We start from the raw sequence: 15,427 nt of genomic DNA on the forward strand, positions 1-15,427 counted from the left end.
TCTTCAACTGAAACTGGAGTACTTCCCAAAAAGCAAGCAACAAAACACACTCTACAGCTGAATAATTTGTACACTCCTTCATTAAAAAGGTGTTTCTGCTCCCTTGAACAATTGCACATTTTCCATTACAATGTCTTTCATCAAAACGTAAAAAAAAAATTCCTTCAAGGAAAGATCTGAACTTCTGGTAAAGATTCCTGCCCTCCCAGGTGAGCATGTTAATTTATCTGATTAAACTGATAAATGGGAAAAAAAAAAAAAAAAAGGTGCACTTGAAAGTGTGGTGACACAAGTGTCATCCTTGAATCTGTAACCACAGCGGAATTCTTCATGCAAAGGCAATCTGGTAGCCGTGCTGGAGCCTGTGAGCCTGTACCCATCTGTGGGACAATCTTAACCTTCATTTTGTTTTAGATATATACTTTCAGGTTCTTTTCTGTGTATAAAGCCTAGGAGATGACCTCCTTCAAGTCCCGTGTCACACTTGTAATTGGAAAAGCACTGTGGATCCTATCAGTCCTCTAGAGAATTTTTCTGCTAAGAAAATTTAGGCAATTTTATTCTTTTTTACACATATATGTATTCCACACTTTCAGAGCCGAGCACACAGCACAAAACAGCTCAGATGTAGAAGCTCAGACAGTTGCTGTTGGATACCTGAGCCTACTGTGACCTTATACCAACTCTGAAGTACCACATCATAGCTCAGGTCACCATGAGGACAGTCCCTCATGGGGCAAACTGGGAGAGCACACTACAATGCCTCCTCAACTGGTCATGTGTCACATTTATCTCGTAACTGGATTACTCATCAGATGGTATACCAGAGAGTTGCAAGAAAAAGGAGATAGAAAGTAGCTTTATTTTCTAGCACATAATAAATAAATCTCTTCAAAAGATAGCCTGTTCTTTTTTAATAACCTGACCACATCTGCTCCACATGCAGCTGCTCTACTGGGAGGGCAGGTCGTTCCTGAGGTATTATTGAGGGGCCCTAACACAGCTAGGTGAGTACATCCCTACAGCAAGTCTAGAGTATACTTACCGCTCTAATTTCAGAGACACCGATATTTTAGATAATGCAGATAATGAACTCACTCTAAGCCAAAGTAGGTATCAAGTACTGAAAATAAATGTCCCATCTCACAGTAATGAGCTTTGCAAAGTAAAGGGCTAAAGGCAACAGCTTTTAAATTACTAGTAAGTTTTGGTTAAAATGGTTTTTCTAATAAGTTTAAAAATCCCCTTCTCTAAAAGAATTTTTAAACAACATTCTGAAGAAGTGTGTTCCTCCATCTTGAGTGATGAATGTGTTAATGCCAAATCACTGCTAAAAGGCTTGCAAGTTTACTATTTGGTACAAAACATCTACGCCCAGCCCCTTTCTTCTTACTCAGTCTGCCAGGAAGCTGTGTGGGAAGCCTTCCGTATTTTTCTGGATCGGATTCCTGACACTTCCGAATATCAGAACTGGGTTACTGCCTGCCAGAGGGAAACCTTTTGCATATTCGACATTGGCAAAAACTTCAGCAATTCCCAAGAACACCTGGAAATAATTCAACGGGTAAGGATTATTGACATTGGTTTAAAACTGGGAGAGACTTCCAAGTTCTTCCCCAGCTGCTTATTTAAAGGCAAAGTATTGCTCAGGAAAAGGAGGGGGCATGTTTTAGAAGGAAAACGTAAAAGTATAGTAAACAAAAGAGCTAACAGGCTCAATGGTTGGATACACCCACTAGTAAAATGCTGTTTTCTTAATCTTTTTGCAGCGAGTAAAACATAGAACCTTCCAGGAAAGGTAAGTAGCATAAGTAGAATCTTGCCACTTGATGTTACTGCCTTCTCTGAAAAGATATGTGTAGATGTGTGTGTGGATGTGAGCAGATACTCATATAGCACTGTGGTGTATTTGGTGTGTGCTGTGAGAAATGTGTATACTGGATATATCACAGGGCACAGTAATTGAATCAGAAATAATGGGTGTGGCCAAATGTCTGAGTTACCTGCTCATTTCAAGACACCACTGAATGTTTTCTCAGACTAATGTGAGCATGAAACACAGACATGGCTTTGCATTAGGCTAGTGTTGATTGAGAGTGTGACAAAAGTTGCTGTAACTCTCAAAAGGAAAGTCAGCTAAATAAAAGTTTAGCTGAGAGGCTACATTAAACAATAACATGAGAACTCTATGCCTACACTTTAGATTTCTCCTGCATTTTTGTACATCATGACAGTGCTAATTAATGTAATACTTTATTCTGTGAATTCTTTGAAAAAGAATATGCTCCTGGCAATGCTCAGAAGTTGGAGAATGGCAGGATTAGAGCTACCCCACTGAACTCTGGTTCTCTGTACATAAACACAATAGTGCAGCCAGACAAATCCTTGTCCACAACTTCTGACTGGTGGATGTATTGATTTTTACCTTCAAGTTTTCTCTGATTTTCAAAATATTTTCACATAATCTTTTCCATTCATAGGTTACACTGTCTCATGATCATAGAGGTCTTATGTGTCTTAATTCATTCTGACATGGAAGATCTGAGGTATTTTTAATAGTGAACTCCCCTGAAGTCCAAAGGGAGGCCTTTTCATTAATCCTAGTGCAAGCAGCAGCAGCAAGGCATTAAGTGAAGTGACTGATCTCAGAGTTCTTAGGCTTTTTGTGAACAGTACTGTTTTCCCTGGACATGATACAGAAGAAGAAAATTCCATGAAATTGCTTGTATTTTAGTTGGAAATACAGACAGCAATGATTATGCATGATTGGAGTTCATCTTTACTATTGTGTGGCTTAGAAAACATTTTGTATCTTCTATAGATGTCAAGTAGAGATATCAATCTCCAAGTATAGATGCAACACATAACTAGTTAGCATTGTGAAAATATTACAAATAATACTTTAGTTCTCACCATGCAAGATATCCAGAGGACATGGTAAATCAGTTGTAATTCATTCATGTTCTATATTTATGTTATTAAACATCTAGGTTATTCCTGTGTAGAAATGCAGCTCAGACATCTTTATTGACTGTGCTACAAGCTTTATGCTGTCTCAGTTAACACCACACTACACATTTGCAGTGCCCTTAGTTCTTTGATTCAAACCAGTTTTCACAAATGCTCCATCTGTATGCACTGTAGAACATTTGAGGAATTATACTTTACTCCCCAATTTCAGGAGAGAAAAATCTCAAAATATCCCTTAGAAGATTCTTACCTAACAATCTAAAATTTCTCAAAAGTTACAAATTAATAAAAATTAATAGAGTAATTTCTGATCTAAGTAAAATAATTTTTAATACATCTATTTATTTTAAAAGGTACTTAGAAACTATTGCTGTTTTCCAAGCAAGCTAACAGTATCTATTAAAAATGTATTCACCACCACATGACTGTAAAATTCAAAACAGAAGATAATCAACAAAACCAAACCAAATCCTGTGATACATCTTACCCACCATATTCTTGTTTGAGTTTTTAGCTGTCCTCCTTGAGGACCATGGTAGGCATTAACCCATGAATATTACATCCAGAAGCAAACACTAAAATTTCGACATCTCAAAATAATCTGGATTCAGGAATCTGATTTGATACTGTCATTATTTGGAATCATCCTTATGGTATTATAATGCAGGCTGACAATTGAAAAATAAGCCCACCCACTATTTTCTCACACCACACCATATGAAACACACCTGAAACCTGAAATGTCCATTGGCTCTAAAATTGGAAGAACCCCAAAGCTCTCACTGAACTACCTTGATAGGATGAGAAATAGCCAAGAAGACAAAGGCTGATTTAGGTGATGTACAAGAAGTCTTGTTTGCATTTTAGACAGTGGTCAATCCTTCTTTGACTGCCAAGTGCACTGATTTAATCTCTGTGATCCCATCCCTCTGGTGGCATTGATAAAATCTGTCACAAAACCTCACGAGCAGATTCCTGACAGGATTGGTAGTCCTTATGCTGTTCCACTGCCTCACAAAATATTCTATTAGAGGTAACTTCTCTCATTTAAACTACACTTAATATAGGGATGATTTCTATATGTTTTTGATTTTTTACACTTTTGTCATTGCCGGTACAATATGCAGATAATTAAATCATTCATTTTATTTAATTGATAGGAAGGATGAAATATCAGCAGAGAAAACAGGAGGCAAAAAGGTGGAAGACGTTCCCTCCATTTCTACAGGTAAAATCAAATATACTTGTTCTGTGTCTGCCTCTAAAAAAAATTGCTAAGGCCAATGATTCTTAGGTCTTAGAAGGCTATAATTCAATGAATGTTTTAGAAGCATGAGAAGTTCAGTGGAGTGGAAATGTTTTAGTACAATAATATTTGAGGAGAATTTTTTTATCTCTTTACAACATATGTATTCAAAGTTTGTCTTCAAATGTATGCGTTTCCCTAGTTTCAAACTTAGATAATATAATTTTTATTATATTTAATGTAATAAATTATATTTTTCTTCAGTTATAAATAGTTTTCTTCAGGTTAATTTTTCTTCAGTTATAAAATACCATGTAGAATGTCAATTGGTGCATTTTGTAAACCAAAATAAGCGAGCAAGGCAAATAAAGAGTGACAAGCAAGAAAGAGTGATGCCAAGACAATAAGTTGATCAGATTATTATAATTAGTCCTACCAACCCTGTTTTGTACTACAATTCTTTGAAATAATGTTAGCAATTCACACACACAGTGACAAAAATGTGCAAGTATGATCGTTTTGGTTCAAGAAGAAACCATCCTGAACATATATTCTTACTAAACATAACAGAATCTTATTGGTAAGGATGGTAATTTTCTGGCATGGTAATTTTGCCTCTAGGTGGAAAATTCTGACCTGGAAGAAATTAATATATAATTATATATTATATATTATATATTATATATTATATATTATATATTATATATTATATATTATATATTATATATTATACATTATATATTATATATTATATATTATATATTATATATTATATATTATACGTTATATATGTTATATGTTATATGTTGTATGTTGTATGTTATATGTTATATGTTATATATAGAAAAATATAAAACACAGCAACTTTACCCACACCCACTACCCATTCCACGGCCACCTTCCACTGGCTCAGGCTTGTGCTCAAGCACATCCTCCTGAGGGAAAGCTGCTCCAGTGAGCTGCTACCTGACCAGCACACAAAGGGGAAGACTTTTGATGTGCAATCCATTCTTTCCTGACTTTTCCTTCTATCCCACCCCCCACAGGCTCTCCTGGCACACCCCTCTCTCCGTATGCACCTAATGGCACAATGCTCAATGAAATTTTCAACGACACAAAGATTCCTGTAAAGGTGAGGGCAGCCTGTGCTTCTACCCACTTTTTCACTCACCTTTTCCTTTTGAGCTCAGCTAACAGGAAAGAGGGAGAAACCTTATAAACAGTGCTTATAAACAATGAGTCCTTCCCTCTGTTTCAGCTAGCAGGACTGAAGGGGTTTATTAGCATCTGTTATACACTGGAGTAGGGCATGATGCTTTCTGAGTATATATAGTACAAAATACAAAAGCATAGCGACCAGTTATTAGGCAGTTTTCATTCTTTTAAGGCTTCTGTTGCCTATTTTGCACCATTTTGTAGCATTACTCTTCATTAAATAATGCCAGAAAAGCACACCTGCTGGGCTTTCCATGGCACAGCACGTAGGACTGGGCCTTCCTTGCCTTTCTCTGCCCAGCCAGCTGTCAGAGGGTTCTCCACTGTGTGTCCTCAGAGCAGCCATGCAGCAGGGCACTGGGGACTGCCCCTCTGCACACTAACAGCACCTGTTGCAAGAGACCTCTGAGAGGGCACGGGTGCTGGGAAGGGGTTTTGTCTTCCCTGACCTGACTGTTGTGGTCTCAGCACACGTGTGGCCTCACAGTGGAGGGAAAAGTTGCAAACACTGTTGGGAAACAGCAAACAAAATAAGACTACTTGAAATAGCAGCAAAGTCAACTGCATAGGAAAGGTGTATCATGGTAGGGATAATTCCATTTTATTATGAGAAAAAAAACAATTGTAAACCTCTGAACATGAAACCACTGTGTGACTTTATGATGGTGGAACCAGACTTGGTAACAGTCTGTGCCAGTAAAGTTTGATCATCTTCTTATATGCATATAAGGCATATAAGGCAACTCTTAAGTTACTTCCCAAATAATAGAAACTTGTTTGCAAAGACAGAAGAATTAAGCCAACAGATATACCTAGGAACTTTCAATTTTTGTGGAATATAGTTCAGGAATTTATTTGGGGGATGGGCTTAGACAGGAATATTTCTATCTATTAAATACTGAATTGTGGAGGGGGGAAGATCACTTAGTTTTATTTCTTTATTTCTTTCCTTTTTGTACTTGCCTTTTCTTTTCCAGGAGCTGGGGACAAATGCAGTCCCTGAACTGCCTGTGGAGCAAATGGTGGAATTCAGTGTCACTCTCACTGATCAGGAGTACACAGCTGAACTTGGTGACCCCAACTCCCCAGAGTACCAACAACTAGCTGCCAAATTTCAGCTACAGGTAGGGATGCTTAGTGAATGTTAAAATATTGACTTTGTACCTTGGCTGAGGTTCATACTATGAAGTTACCTCCACCACAAAGTAGGGTTAGAATCTACTGCCCTCACTTTAAACAGGTCATTCCTGTTTTCTCAAGACTTTCACATTTCCTTCATGAGTAGTATCAGCTCATTTAAGCCATCTATTCAGCCACCAAGCTGACAAGCCAACATCTTTGACATCACTAGAAGCCTAGATAACTGATGAACAGAATAACTTCAGGAATATTGTTCAGACTTAATCAGGAATTCATGGGCAGCACTTTGTCATAATTTAATTTCTACAATAAACCTAATGAGAAATGTAATATAAATGTTAAAAGTAATTAGCTACTGTTGGCTGAGCTATTTTTCAAAGGACATACACTCATTGTGCACTACCATGGCGTATGTAAGAATTGGAACATCTGTGGTATTTTCTTACAATTAATAATATTAACTGAATGTTCAGCTATCAGTTTAACTGATAGCAGTTAATGACTTGAGGTTCCCAAAAGGTTTTCTTAGTAAAATTAAATAAAGCCTCTCATCAGTTTCATGAGCATTCCTTAGTGGAAGCTAATTCACTTTCCTGGTTCAGTTCCAGATATGTGTAGAAAAATGGTGAAGGATGCATTGGCAGAGCTGGAAAAAAAATCTTCTCTGAAGATTTTCAGTATTACCCTCAGAGAGAAGTGCCTGCAGACATTGTTTACTACACATATAATGCCTCTTCTATTCAAAACCATGTAACTGGCTATTGTTAACATTAGAATTAAAAATGTATTGCTATTCTGTTTGTACAAGACAGTTAAAACTGTTTAATTTCTAAATGATTTATCAAATAATCTAAACCCATCTGCATTTGCTTAATATTTCTAAATAATTAACAATTTACAGGTGACTTGAATCAGAAAATTATTCATGAACCAAAATTGCTGAAAATGAGAAAACCATTTGATTCATGTTGTTTCACTTGCTGTGTTACGAAATAGATTATCACTTGTTTGCATAATTACATTACTAAGAAAAGCAATATTTTGTGCTTCTTTTTACTTATTAACAGGTAATACAACAAGTATATGCAAATATTGTGTTTACGCTGAACTATTATGGTACCCAAAAGAGCACAGTTGAGACTGTTTCCTAAAGTTTTTTCTGAAATATGAAAAATATTGTCTAAGTAGTCAACTTGTAATTGCCTTTTAGTCATAGATCTTATGCTGAAATTTTTTTATGGCTTTCTATAGATGAAAAAAATATTTGAGAAACTTCCAGGATTCAAAGAAATCCGCGTGTTAGGATTCAAGTAAGTAAGAAAATGGGGCTTTCTTTTTTGTTGGCTCCTAGGGTTCTCCTCTTCCTTTTTGACCTCAGAAAGGAAGAGAGCTGTAGAACAGTGGGGTGTGTATTGCTGTAAACAGAAAGGAATTTTACGGGAATGTCATAGGGACAATATGATAGGAAGTGCAAACTCATCCCAAGGGAGACTATTAAGCTTTGGAATTACTTAGTAAAAGTAACTTTGATTCCCTGGAGTTTGAAGCATACAATAAATTCTTTGAATTGTTTGTCAACAACCCTGTATTAAGCACTTTTTAAAATGGCAAGATAAAGAGAGTTAGTAGCATGGTTATTTAGATGACAACTTTTCTGCCCTTCATGAGTCACAGTGAAGGTGCCTTGGCAAGAGTGGGTTGGTTGCAGGAGGATACATATTCACACATATAAAACTTTTCCAGTAGTTGTTTCTCAGGTCTTTCAAACAATTAAAATGTTTCACTTTCTCAGTGAAGCTGTGTTCTGTCTTTCCATTTATTTTAGTTTTAGCTTCCTCTTGTGTTTACTACTAACACAACCTCTTGTGTACTTTTACAATAGAGAATCTATAGGGTAGGGGGAGGACATTGCATAAGAATCAAATGAAAAACAAATAGCTAATAGTAAGAAACTGCAAAAAGGAAAAAAAGAGCAGGGGGAAAAGACAAATGTATGTGGTCTCATGCCACAGCATCAGGAGCATTCAGTACTTTAGCAATATTTAATACATGAAGAAAACTCATATTGCAATGCCATTTTAGACAACAATATCCCTGTTCCTAGCATTTCTCTCTGCAAAAATTGCAGGGGGGAAAGGAGAAAGAAGAGCAAAATAGTCTGAAAATTAGTTCTTTATATTTTTTATATTGAAATTAATAAAACAAAAAGCTATCTACTGCAGTACAAGCAGAGAAAATCTGTAGTAGCATCTCATGGTTGTAACTTGCAATACCTAACCTCTTTGTGACTCCAGGAGATCTGGGATTCATTTTGGTTTATAACTTGGAATTAGCTGCTATGAAAACATTAATCAGTGTGGAAGAATTAGATTGATTCCCATTATCCAGTAATTTAGTCAGCTTTGGGGGTTACAGATCAGCAAAAGAAGTGGGCATTATATGTAGAAGGTCAACATAGTCATGACTTCCAGGGGTAATTAATGGTTCAAGTTAGCCCTGTGGCTACAGCCTGAGTAGCCATCATGTGTGGCAACCATGGCCATGGAAAGTACTGCCACCAGTGCCCATTGCCACCACAGAGATTAGCAATGGCAGGGCTCAAACTGCAACTCAGGCTGCACCATTTGATGACAGAAATAGGAAAGCTGATATTTCAAACTGCCCTGGTAAAGTGAAATTCCTCTTCCCAAACCACAGTGAGTCCCATTGTTTGGAAGGGAAAATGTGAACTGATGGAGAGTAGACTGTCATTTTCACACAGAGAAAAAAATTCTAGATGACACATAGAGGATAAGATAAATTGTTAAAAGATGTTTGTGATGTGTATGACTGAATGATTTACCAGTATACATGAATCTTGTTTTTCTTTCTTTTGCAATCCTTTCTCACACTCTTTATTCTGCGATGAAATGAAGACAGAAGAAGGAGAAAGATGGGTAATCCTTCTGTAATTAATAATTCATCGTTTTATAGACTAATTATAGTAATTATGATTATTAATAATTTTATTATCTACATAGATAAATCAGTGAATGTCTTTATCTTGATATGACAAAGTGAATTGGTTGTGTTCTGCCTAAGTACAAAATTTGTGATATAAATTGTCAGGGACAGCTTTAACTTTAATCTGAATGTTTCATGTAATCAAATTTTGTCAGGATTTCTCTGAAGGAAAGAAAATATTTGACCTAAGAAAATTTGCATTTATGTGACTAAAGATTTATATCAGCCCTATACTGAAAGTGAAAAATAAGTAGGGAAAATTTATATTCAAATTTTCATTTTTGATCTGCTGTTTCCTAGCTCTATTCCCATGTACACAGTATTTCCAATAAGTATGTAGAATTTGATTTGTTATCTCCATTATCAAGCCAGATAGAATAGCAAAGAGACCAGTTACTAGCTTGATAAAATGCAGGGAGATTTTCACTGGTAATACAAACAACTACAGAGCCTATTGTTGTTGCTGCTTAAAAGTGCTACTGGGGAATAATCTGTCTAGCAGTTTCCCAAAATTTCTCTTTTGCTCATGCTTTAAAAGGAAGAATCATCTAATGTGTTTCCTGAATTCTTGCAATGTCATATAAATGCAAATACATAGCCAATACTAGACAAAGTGAAATTCTTCTCTCTATAGTTGACATCCTAAAAAAAGAAACATTGTGGAATGGAAATATTTACAATGTTATTTACAATGTTTACTCATTATTTTTCATTTAATTAGGTGGATTTAACATGTATGAAAAATGTTGTACTAAAAATAGTGAATATTTGAGGCTTCTGTTAGACATGAATGTCTAGGGAGAAACCATACACACCCATTTGGGCTTGGAAAAGCTAACTCCCATTGTGAAAAAGTTATTTGCTTGCCACATTAGCCTGCTGTTCTTTAAAAAAGAGAAAAAAAATTGTCCTATTTGTGATAAGATTTTTGCTTATCTGCAGTTTTATGAACCCTTTTCATAGGTTCCTGAATAATTAATGCGTGATTATGGCTTCTAATAACCCCAGTATGCATTTCTAGCTGTTTGAATCAATAGTCAAGGACTTCAGACTACATTACCAGTTCTACAGATTTCTGAGTAGTCAGATTAAATCAGATTATGTTGGAAGAATTTTACAATTTTCTTCAATGTGGGAATTTTTATTAAGAGTTATGCATAGAAAAAAAAAAGGGGTTAGGTGAAGGAAAAGTAATTTGAAGGTGACAATCTCATTAGAAAGAAGCAAATTTTGCATTCCTGTTAAAGAAGATAATATGTATGATTACATATTTGTTTGTTTGTGTATAAAATAATTTCTCAGCCAGTGACTGATTTGCTGCTCTGGGCATTTTCACCTTTCTTTCCCCCTTGCAGATCAAGCAGCACCGTGGCACGATACGTGGTGAACTTTGAGAGAGATGGCTCCGAAGCCCTAGGCACAGCTGATGACATCTCAACTATTGGATCTAATAAAGTTGAAAGTGAAAAAATACCAATTTCTCCAGTTGAAGAGAGGGAAATATCAGGAACTAAGCTGACAGTAACAGACCTTCAGCAGCTGGTTGCCTCTGCACTCCATGAAGACCAGTCCCTGCCAGTGGACCTGGGAACACTTCAGTTTACTGACGGTCAGTAAAGCAGGTGGCAGGACTCTTGCCTTCCCAAACTGATGCCATTTCAGAAAAAAATGCAAAAGTCCTTTGCTTGTCTAACAGATTATTTTTGTCTGACATAGTCCATTCTCCTTGGTGTTGTACAGCATCCTAAGGATGTAGTGAAATAAGGTAAATTTTATAGTAAAATGTGTCTTCCTGGTATGGACAATCTCCTTTTTTTAACAAGAAAAAAGTGAGATCTGCCTCTAACATAAAATTAGCTTTCTGAAAGCTCTGTCTTGGTTGTAAGCAAGCCATCTGACCTCTCAGCAACATCAGAGAGATCAACACCTTAAACAGCATTTGATCTCAAGATAAAATCAGTAAAACCATATTTCACTCACACTCTGAAACACAGGAAGTGCAGAAGACAAGCTGGGTGTGAAAACCTCCAGCAGAAGCTGAAGGTCTGCACTCTGTTCAGTAATCTAGATAATAAGTATCCCTTTCTAATTCCACAATGATTTTTGCAAAGCTAGGAAACAACTTTTGGAGAGATGTGTTAAAAAGGGGAGAAAATAATTTAAAATATTTTTTCATATGCATATTTACTGAAACAGCCTCAAAACCCATACTGAATTTTAGCTACAGTGTTTTGTTTCCAAATAGCAGCATTTTCTTGCCAAAAAAATGTATTCAGTTGAACTAATACTTTCTGTAAGAATAAAGTGTCATATTTTAATGTAGATTAAAAGTCCCAAGAAAAACTGTATATAGAACGCTTAAATAATAAATATTTTAATCAACTTTCTCCCAGTAGTTAATTCTAATAACCAATTTTGGAAAAACAGTTTGCATGCAAGTACTTTAAAGATCTCCTCTGAGAGGTGAAAGGAGCAACTTGAGCTCTAAAGTCAAAACACAAACAATGGTGTGGACTCAGGGTAAAACTGGAATAACTTTAGGCTTAATGAGCACAATATAACGAGTCATCATAGCCCATGTGAATTTGACTGAGGGGTTCACACTTCAGATGATTTTAAGCATTCTTCCATGGTTCAGCTCTCTGCAGACCTATCCCATTTATGCTAAATAAAGCAGATGAAGAATAGCGTATATAAAATTGGGGTTTCTTCATAATTGTCTTTTTGAATGGGAAATGATGCTCTTTTTTGCATCAATTTAACATGGACTTTTTAAAATAATTTGATGGAGAATATTTTGGTACTTTTTTTTAATTGGGTTTATGTGTTTTGATCATTTTTCAATGTGCAGCTGCTGAAGTATTCTGTGCTTTCTCTCTCTCTCAAATGTTTTTGATTTTTTTGCAGAAACTATTATACCACCTAGTGATTTAGACAATGATATCCAAGGCGTGGTCACTATTCCTCTGGCAGGCCCTGATTTGGTAGGTTAATAATGGGTTTTGTGTTTATTTATTTCTCCATGGGAAAGGAAATTAAACAGTGTTAAGAGGTACGTAAACATACAAAAAGTTTCTTATGCTAGAATAACATATGTGCCTTTTGTACATGCAGCAAGGGTGAATGTTGTATTGGTGTACTGCAACAGAGATACTGTTTAGAGCACTTACAGGTGAAAATTACTGCTTGATTATCCTTCCCAGATTTAATTACAAAGTAAACAGTGCCTCATCACTTCATAGTACATCTTAATGACAGAAAGAGAGCAGCTTATAGGGCTGGTTAAAGTCATCTTTCTTCGGCCACTTTAAAAATTGCAGGCACTATGGTTGAGATCACTTGCACATGCCAAACATTTTACACATCCTGTGACTTCACAGCAGCCTTCCAGTATCTAAAGGGGGCTAACAGGGAAGCTGGAGAGGGACACTTCATCAGGAACAGTAGTGACCGGACAAGGATAATGGATTCAAACTGAAAATGGGAAACCTAAGTTAGGTATACAGTGGATATTCTTTACTGTAAGGGTGGTGAGACACTGGCACAGGGTGCCTGGGGAGGTTAAGGATGCCCCAGCCCGGGCAATGTTCCAGGATTGGTTGGATATGGCCTTTGAGCAACCTGGTCTGGTGGAAGATGTCACTTACCATGGCAGCAGGTTTGTGACTAGATGAGCTCTAAGACCCCTTCTCACCCAACCCATAATATGATTCCATATTGACTTAGCTATTTGCTAGCTCCTGTGGCTAAAGACTATTGCCTTTTTAGCAATGAAACTCAAACATAATAATGAAAGCTGCTCTTTTAAAACTTTTTTAGGAGGAACTCCCACTAGGTTATCCCAGTCCAGCAACAGTGGATCAAAGAGGAGATGTATTTGTTGGTGAATTTACAACTGAAAGCCCTGATCTAAGTGAAGAGATCAGCATCCCTGAAGAATTTAATAATTTTATTACATCTGAACCTGATTTTCCTACCAAACCCTCCAGAGAACCATTTCAGGACAGATATCCATACACCCAAGTTACTGCTACCGACCACCCAAGTTTCACCGTGCCTTTCAGTGCTCTGGGCAGCACCAGCAGTCCAAAACCAGAGGATTCCTATTTGCCTCCCCCAGCAGATGATTCTGCTGGCAAAGACTTACTCACTGATGGCTATGAGCCTCCAGTGGAGCTGGCTACTGCAGGAAGCTTCACCACACCTGGTCTCCTGCCTGCTGCAGAGGTGGAGAGTGCAGCTGAAGAGAAGCAAGAGCTGACTGGTACAGCAGAGCCTCCTTCCGAGGAACCTGACAAAGAGAGCCTGTCTGGACAAGGTAAGACACAAGAGATTTTTGTGTAAGACAGGGTGGGAGAGGTGCAGCTGCTGTGACACACACAGACACATGTCAGAGCAGTAAGCACTCCTTTCCATTATGACAGAAAATTCTCCTTCACAACCAAAGGTGAGAAATGTGCATTTCTGACGGCCTCTTCAGCAAAATCCTGGTTGTCAAACCCAACAACAAAAGCCTAAGGATAAGGAGCACTTAGTACAGAGTATTATGGTAAAATTTCAAAAAAGACAGAGCAAAAAGACATGTCAGGAAGAGAAAAAAAAAAAAAAAGGAAGTTCTGGTTTAACATTAAAAAAATTTGTTTGTTAAAACATGGAAAGTAAATTACTTTGGGCTCTACAGACAGTTGTGGGTGACAGCAGCAGGAGTAACATGACATAATTTCTTCCAAGCAAAGAATACCATGGCTCAGAAAAGCTTACATATCTACAGGTCTGATTAATGTGAAAAAAAAAAAAATTCTGTTTTCTGTATTTGTTTATTGTATTTTATCCATGCAGTAGGCATGGAGGCACCCATCTATATCAGGAAAAATACATAATAAAAGAGAAAAGGATATATATACATATGTGGAGACAAGTCTGGATAATGCAGCCTTTCAAATGAAAAATACATGATAGAAGCGTTTCCCACAGCTGACTCTGCAGACTAAAGAAAGTTCAGACCAAAATAGTAGGGTCAGCTTCAGGGCACAGGCAAATTGAGCTTTCCCCAGAAGGCAAAATATCTGTGAGGTTATTGCTTCCATCACCTCAGCAGCAGTTACAAAGCACACGAGCCACTGTGGGAGGGAACTGCATTGTGTGGGGCAGCAGCCCCCACTGACAAAGCAGCAAGAGCCATGATTTGGAGGAGCTGCCCTCCATCTGTCCCAGCTCTTGTCTGCTCCCTCTCCAACACTGCTCCCTGGGCTGGCCTTGCCATCCCAGTGTTAGGTCAGTAAACTTAAATTTTATTTACACTTCAAAGCCTGTGCTTCCTGTGTAAGATGCAAGAGGTCACTACAGGCACAAGGGAGGAATTCATTCTTGGATGAATATTCATATGTGCTTTGTCTCAAATTTTTGACTGACTCTCTACAGAAAAGCTGAGGGCAGGTAAGCACATTATGGGAGTCAACAGGATTCTTTGATGTCCCCACATAGTCTCTAAGCAACACTAAAAAAATCTGCAGAGGAAAACAAACAAAAGGCAAATTCAGGGCAAAATGCCAACAATATGCATTAGCTCGCACGACACTCGCTGTTTCTGGATCTCTGAGAATGTCAGGCTCAAAGTTTGCAAGTTTGCTCCCTGCTGCAGGAAAGTTCCCTGTTCCCATAGGAGACTCTGCTCTGTCCCAGCTCAACCAGTTCCCTCCCTGCCCAGGCCTTGGCCTTTCATGCCCCTCCTGTAGTCGAGAAGTCTCTTGAAGTGAGAATAGTGATCCCTCCTCCCCCTTTCAAGATGTTCTTCCTTATCCTCCATGTCCAAAACCAGCAGGAAGAGACCTGGCCACATCCTGTAAGGCAAAT

General features: G+C 37.5%; 1 protein-coding gene across 1 annotated transcript in view; it reads left to right on the forward strand.

The window, feature by feature from the left end:
• IMPG1 (interphotoreceptor matrix proteoglycan 1) overlaps positions 1-15,427 on the forward strand; it is a 57,860-nt gene that overhangs the window by 13,577 nt on the left and 28,856 nt on the right. The window contains exons 3-12 of the mRNA XM_033054169.2: positions 1,398-1,564; positions 1,770-1,798; positions 4,131-4,198; positions 5,263-5,348; positions 6,409-6,555; positions 7,823-7,881; positions 9,487-9,507; positions 10,930-11,183; positions 12,482-12,558; positions 13,394-13,892. Coding sequence (XP_032910060.1) covers positions 1,398-1,564; positions 1,770-1,798; positions 4,131-4,198; positions 5,263-5,348; positions 6,409-6,555; positions 7,823-7,881; positions 9,487-9,507; positions 10,930-11,183; positions 12,482-12,558; positions 13,394-13,892 — 1,407 coding nt within the window. The remainder of the gene's footprint in view (positions 1-1,397; positions 1,565-1,769; positions 1,799-4,130; positions 4,199-5,262; positions 5,349-6,408; positions 6,556-7,822; positions 7,882-9,486; positions 9,508-10,929; positions 11,184-12,481; positions 12,559-13,393; positions 13,893-15,427) is intronic.

The sequence above is a fragment of the Catharus ustulatus genome, chromosome 3 (genome assembly GCF_009819885.2).
Source record: "Catharus ustulatus isolate bCatUst1 chromosome 3, bCatUst1.pri.v2, whole genome shotgun sequence".
Taxonomy (NCBI): Eukaryota; Metazoa; Chordata; class Aves; order Passeriformes; family Turdidae; genus Catharus; species Catharus ustulatus.